The sequence below is a fragment of the Chelmon rostratus genome, chromosome 11 (assembly GCF_017976325.1).
Source record: "Chelmon rostratus isolate fCheRos1 chromosome 11, fCheRos1.pri, whole genome shotgun sequence".
NCBI classification, from domain to species: Eukaryota; Metazoa; Chordata; class Actinopteri; order Chaetodontiformes; family Chaetodontidae; genus Chelmon; species Chelmon rostratus.
In genome coordinates this window covers 19,050,138-19,055,979 of record NC_055668.1, presented here as the reverse complement: position 1 = coordinate 19,055,979, position 5,842 = coordinate 19,050,138, and the positions used below count along the sequence as shown (strand labels likewise).

The 5,842-nt window shown below is 46.7% G+C and overlaps 1 protein-coding gene across 1 annotated transcript; it reads right to left on the bottom strand.

Annotated features, from left to right (window-relative positions):
* Positions 1-3,732: 3,732 nt before the first annotated feature.
* olig3 (oligodendrocyte transcription factor 3) lies at positions 3,733-5,422 on the bottom strand. The gene has a single exon (XM_041947871.1). The coding sequence runs from the start codon at positions 5,207-5,209 to the stop codon at positions 4,343-4,345; it is 867 nt and encodes a 288-aa protein (XP_041803805.1). The 5' UTR covers positions 5,210-5,422; the 3' UTR covers positions 3,733-4,342.
* Between the last annotated feature and the right edge of the window lie 420 nt (positions 5,423-5,842).

Sequence of the window (5,842 nt, the reverse complement as noted above, 5' to 3'; positions counted from 1 at the left end):
GCTTTCTGTTTTGGCAGTATGGGTAAAACATTAGTCTATGGAATCAGCTGAGGACAGAAGGGCAGAGGGCCCCAAGGCTTCCCCGAGGGCGGAAAGAGAGAGAGATAGAGAGAGGTAGACGCAGAGAGGGAATGGCCTCTGCACCTGCTTCACTGACTATGACTATGACACACACACACACACACACACAGAGCACGACCAGGCAGTTATAATCAGCCTCGTTCAGGCTGTCAGCCCGGTCAATAACTTATCCCCTCAACTGCTTTTGTTCTAGCAGCAGCTCGGCTGATGCGGCCGCTGCCCCTTATTCAACTGAAATTTATTTTCAATTGCTGCCCTCAGGCTCCGGCCCTGCGGCAGCTCGCTGACCGAGCGAGTAAACAAAGCAGCAGAGCATTTCCCTCCTCACACTGAATGCAACAGCAGTCTGCGGTCGCCAAACGACGTGTTTACACAAACTCTGGAGTTATGAGAGCCTTAAACTGTTTGTGCATTGAGTAAAAAGCTGCAATATATTCGCAGCTTTGTGAAGCTCGCATCAGTGACGCAGCTGCCAAGCGTCCATCAGTTTGTTTTAATTAGAACAACTTTGCAGATTTTAACATTTTTGAGGTTCTGGAAAAGGCAGCTCGGTCACGAGACCACTGAGCGAGTCTGACAGCATTTGTTGCCTTGTTAGCATCCAAGAGTGAAAAAGGCCCGTCAGTGTGCGTGTGTGTGTGTGTGTGTGCATGTGTGTGTGTGTGTGTGTGTGTGAGGGTGAACAAAGCAGTGTTGCTTTAAGTGATAAACCTCGAGTGGCTCACAGTAACAGGTGTGTGCCCTGTGAAGGACCAGTCGTTTGTCAAAGCTGGTGAAAAGAGGAGCTGATGGCCACAAGTCCATTCAGTCCCCGCTGACCGGCCTGAAACAACACACACACACACACACACACACACACCACACACACACACACACACACACACACACACACACACACAGGATTCTGGAGAAATGGTATCTCCTGTCTGTCTGTCCGTCTCATTTAGCAGAATGCTGTTTTAAATCTGGGTTGAAAGATTTATTCCCTGACACGACTCTTGAACACTTGTTTTTATGTATGTGAATGCTGCATGTCCTTCTGCAGCCTTAGCTCATGCAGGCAAGTGTTGCAATGGCAAATAAAGTTAACTCATTTATTTCCCCTTATTTATTCATCACTTCACATGTGATCTAACTTCCATTTCTGCTTCGGGGTTTTGATGCTTGCTGCAGACTCTTTCAGAGCAGAATTGGTGCAAATAAGCTCCTTCAGTTTAATTGCCATTGGTTGAATAAAACATTGCTCAAATACCTGTGAAACAACAAAATATTTCAGCATTCTATAGCTGTTTTTCACAGCATCACTTCTCCCACTCCTGTTCAATATTTCAATCGTCAATGTAATATTTTCTTTTTTTTTTTTTTTTTTACTTTGGTTTATTTGTTGTGTTGCATCATTATCGTTGTCACCAACTTTCTGCCTTTGCCAGGCCTTTCCTCCATGAAAAAGGGGAATTTGAATCTCAGTGGGATTTACACTATGAGGTAAAAGTATAAATAAAAAGTCTGAGTGTAATGAGGATGATTTTTGTGAATCCTGCCAGGAAGATAAGCCCCGCCATTTTCACAACCACAGTGACAAAAAAAACACATAATTCAATCATTGCTTGCAAGTGGCTTTTATCTGAATTACAGTAGCTCAGCAGAGGAGTTAAATATTAAATCTCAGAGTGCAGACCAGTATTAATAAATACTCCTGATCCACCAGATTTACACTCCCAGAACGAAAAAAAGCTGTGATTTATACATTCACCTCTTTAATATGCAGCTGCCACAGTTTGCATTTGTTTTGTGGATGTTATTTACATGTGCATGATTGTTTTTGTGCATTATTTTGTGGCTTACTTACAAACGCCCCCCCCCCCCCCCCCCCCCTCCATGAATGTCACAGCGCTGGATGGCAGCAGCAGCAGCAGAAACAGCAGCAGTTGTCTCTGCTTTGCTCAGCTCCTAATTAGCCAGAATTAAGAAGTATTTCTCGGCCCATTGAAGGGTCCATTTCCTTTGAAACCAGAGCATAATAAACCTTAAGTAATTACCCCAACTCATGACTATTAACTCGCAAACCGCCAGCTTCCCTTGACAACATCCTCCTCAGTGTTGTGTGGTTAAAAGGCCATTGCAGCTACCCAGCTATTTACATCCCATCTGGCAGCCTGCGAGGGACAGACAGGCTACGCTCATTCCTAAAGACAAAAAAGAAGAAGTGGAAAATGAACTCTTTCACTCTTTCCCAACTTAGCCACAGAACTTGCGCTTTCTTCCCTCCAAATAAGTTACAAAAGGGGCTTCTTCTCCTTTTCTTTTTCCGCCTTTCTTTATTTCTCTCCCTTTTTTTTAATCCACACACTCATTTGCATGCGCAGAGGCCGAGGAGGGGGTCTGAATGTATAATCTTCTGCATTTAGTAGCCTGTAATCCCGACGCCTTTCTGTGATGTGATTTTCTCCTCTCGGTCCCCCATGAACAATTAACTTGTAATCTCCACAAACATACATTCTGTCGCTGCAGAGATGAGACGGGGGGGACACCCAAGGGACCCGGCGGACAAACTGCTCCGCGCTCCCCGAGGCGGATCGCTTTCTAGCTGCGACAGGGAACAATTCAGCCGGGCTCCATTAGGCTGCAGCCCCGTCCCTCGTTTCAGCCTCATTTTCTCCTTCTTAGCATTTGCTGCGAGCTGCTCGGAAATGTTAAATAAATGCCGGCTGACCGTGTGTGCGTCGTGGCTGCTCATTAGCTGATGTTGGTGCGCTGCAACACGCGGGGCCTGCAGGTGAGATGAGACAGAGGAGAGAATAAAATGACCAGCTGATATGAAATAAGGTCTGAAAAATGCTTGAAAAAATGCTATAAATGGCTTGAAAATAAGCCTGAGTAGATGTTGGTCGTTTTAAAATATAAATGTTCATAGACAAGCGAGAAAAATCCTTAATAGTGCTGCTGCACTGAGGGAAATTCAATATTGGTAAGAATAATTTAAAAGGAAGCAACCCAATTATATGAGAGTCATTTTCGTCCTCTTAACTTAATTAATTTCTTTTAAATATATTTTCTAGAATCAGCGTTTGATTCATTTCTTGTTAAACTCTACTCATAACTGTTAAATTTCATTATCTTCCTTTATTTCATATTAGTGAAGAAGCAACCAGTGGAAATATGGAGTCTGTAAAAGTGTTTTTCCAACGTGGCCTTGCTTTAGTTTTTTTTAGAGAATTACACACACGCATATATGATTTAAAACAATGTTTAAATGGTGGAAAATGTGTGAGAATTAAATATGTTTTGGCTAAAATGAAGGAATAGATTTAAAGAGGTGAAAGTCTGCTTTTATCTGACAATGTGCCAAGTTTGTGCGTTTCTGGGGGCTGTGAGCTGTCAGTGTGCAGCCATTCAAGTCAATGAACAGTCATAAATAATCAGTAGAATTTGTCCAGAGGAGGTTACAGGTAGTTTAGCAGAGCTGACATGATATATGCTGTTTTCAGTGTTTTAGAGTTTCAAGTGAATATTTCATAAAAGAGGGGAAGACAGTGGATATGATTCATAATTTCAGTTTTATTGAAATTTCATCCAGGGACGCTGGGCGATAATAAATATTTCATCAGTCATCAACAATGTACAAAAATAAAGACACGGGGTCTCTGGGCATAACAAATTCAGGTCAGCAAAAAACAATCATGCTGTGATAATCGTTTCATCATGCAAAAAAAAAGAGAGATACAAATAAAAAATGGAAATCAGAGCACGGATAGACAGAATGAGCCACAAAATCAATCTAAAAACTTAGATTTGAAAACAGATTTCCGCGGCGGCAGAATCGTTTTAGCCAAACACATAAATGTCATTATTTTCATACAGAACTCAAGTTTAAAATCCTTGGTACAAGGCACAGAGAGCATTCTTCGTTTTCACAAAATGACGCCTGATACGAAACAAAAGTGAGTTTGAAATGAAATCAAAACGTTCATGCAGCCTCCTTCACCGCTCAGAGACTAAAACTCAAACACAAGAGGGTCGAGGCGTCTTGTTGCACAACACGGAACTTTTTCTTTTTACCGTAAATTGGCAAATTCGTCAGTCTTATAAGTCCTTGTTACAAGGAGGAAAATAACACTTTTTTTCTCATACGCCAAACAAGAAAACAGACTAAACAACAACATGCACCAGTGAGGCCGGATCCACCCCCCATGCCCTGAATTCTCTATGTACAAACATCATCACATGTCTCAGTCTATGCGTCTGGCACACACACCGGCCATCATTTCATCCCGTCCTTGCCCTCCACTGTGAGTTTCGTGAGGCCGGTGGAGGTGATGGGAATGTGCGGGGGAGGCGGCACCTGGCAGATGGTGCAGGGACACGGCAGTCCGGCCCAGTGCTGGAAGCCGGAGCCCAGCTGCAGGGCCGGGGGCGCAGCCGGGGAGCCCTTCATCAGGGAGTGGGGTGATCGGATTGACGTGAGCCCCGGCAGCGCGCTCGACAGAGTGGACGACGTGGAGGAGGACAGCGCGCTCCCGAGGAGAGGGTGCACCTGGTGCGCGGCGGCGGCAGCGGCGGCGGCTGCGGCGACGGGGCCCCCGGCGTGTCCGCCGGCGGCGTGCGCCACGGTGCCGCAGTGGAAAGCTGAGTGCTGCCCTCCGTAAATCTCCCCCACCAGCCGCTTCATCTCGTCTAAAGAGCTGGTGAGCATCAGGATGTAGTTCCTGGCCAGAAGCAGCGTGGCGATCTTGGACAACTTCCGCACCGAGGGCCCGTGCGCGTAGGGCATCACCTCGCGCAGGCCGTCCATGGCCAGGTTGAGGTCGTGCATGCGCTTCCGCTCCCGGCCGTTAATCTTTAGACGGAGGTGGTACATTTCCTCCTCGGTGACTTGCTTCTTCAGTTTGAACTTGTTGCTGCTGCTGCTTCCCACTGACGCTGACTTGGCGTCTCCGGACCGCAGGTGCTCGCCGCCGCTCATCTTCTGGCGCTGCTGCTCGCCGCCCTGCGTGGATGAGGACACGGAGGAGCCGACGTGGTGGTGGTGATGGTGGTGGTGACCGTGGTGCGGGTGCTGGTCTCGGAGAAACATGCCGTCCATGTCCGGGGAAGAGGCTCTGCTGCTCGGACTGGAGTCTGAATTCATTTTATGGGTTCGCTTCCGAGGTTGTTGGGTAGGAGGTCGCTGCTGGCTTCCTCCCTCTCACTCTCTCTCTCTCACTTTCACTCTCTCCTTCCACTCTCCCTCTCTGTCTCTCTCTCTTTCCGGAGCCTTTAGTCACTGTAGTCACCTGATGTTCTCTGAAGCCCTCCTGTTCCACGCTTCTGTCCGTCTTATCACATCGGTGACCACTTTGCCTCTGCCGGCTTTCTCTCTTTTCCCTCTCTCTCTCTCTGTGTCTCTGTGGCGAGGAGGACACTGATAGTGGGTATTTATACACGCGGGCAGACAAAAGCGGCTTTCCTATTCATAACGCCTAGTTAGGAGGATGACGTTCCCGTTAGAAAGGGGGCGGTGTGCTTTGACTGTCCCAGTGACCGCGGTGCGCAACCATTCACTGCCATTGTCAGGACACTGTTGGGGGGCACAGCGCCTCTCCTCTCCTTCTCTTCTCTTGTTTGTCCTCTCTCATCTCCTCTTCTTCACCTCTCATCTCCTCTTCTTCTCCTCTTTTCTCTCATTCTTTTCTCTTCTCTAGGATCACAAAGTTGCTCTTCTCGGACGAGCTGGTCAGTTTTATTAACGCTTCTTTTACGAGATTTTTTTGTTAAAGTCAGA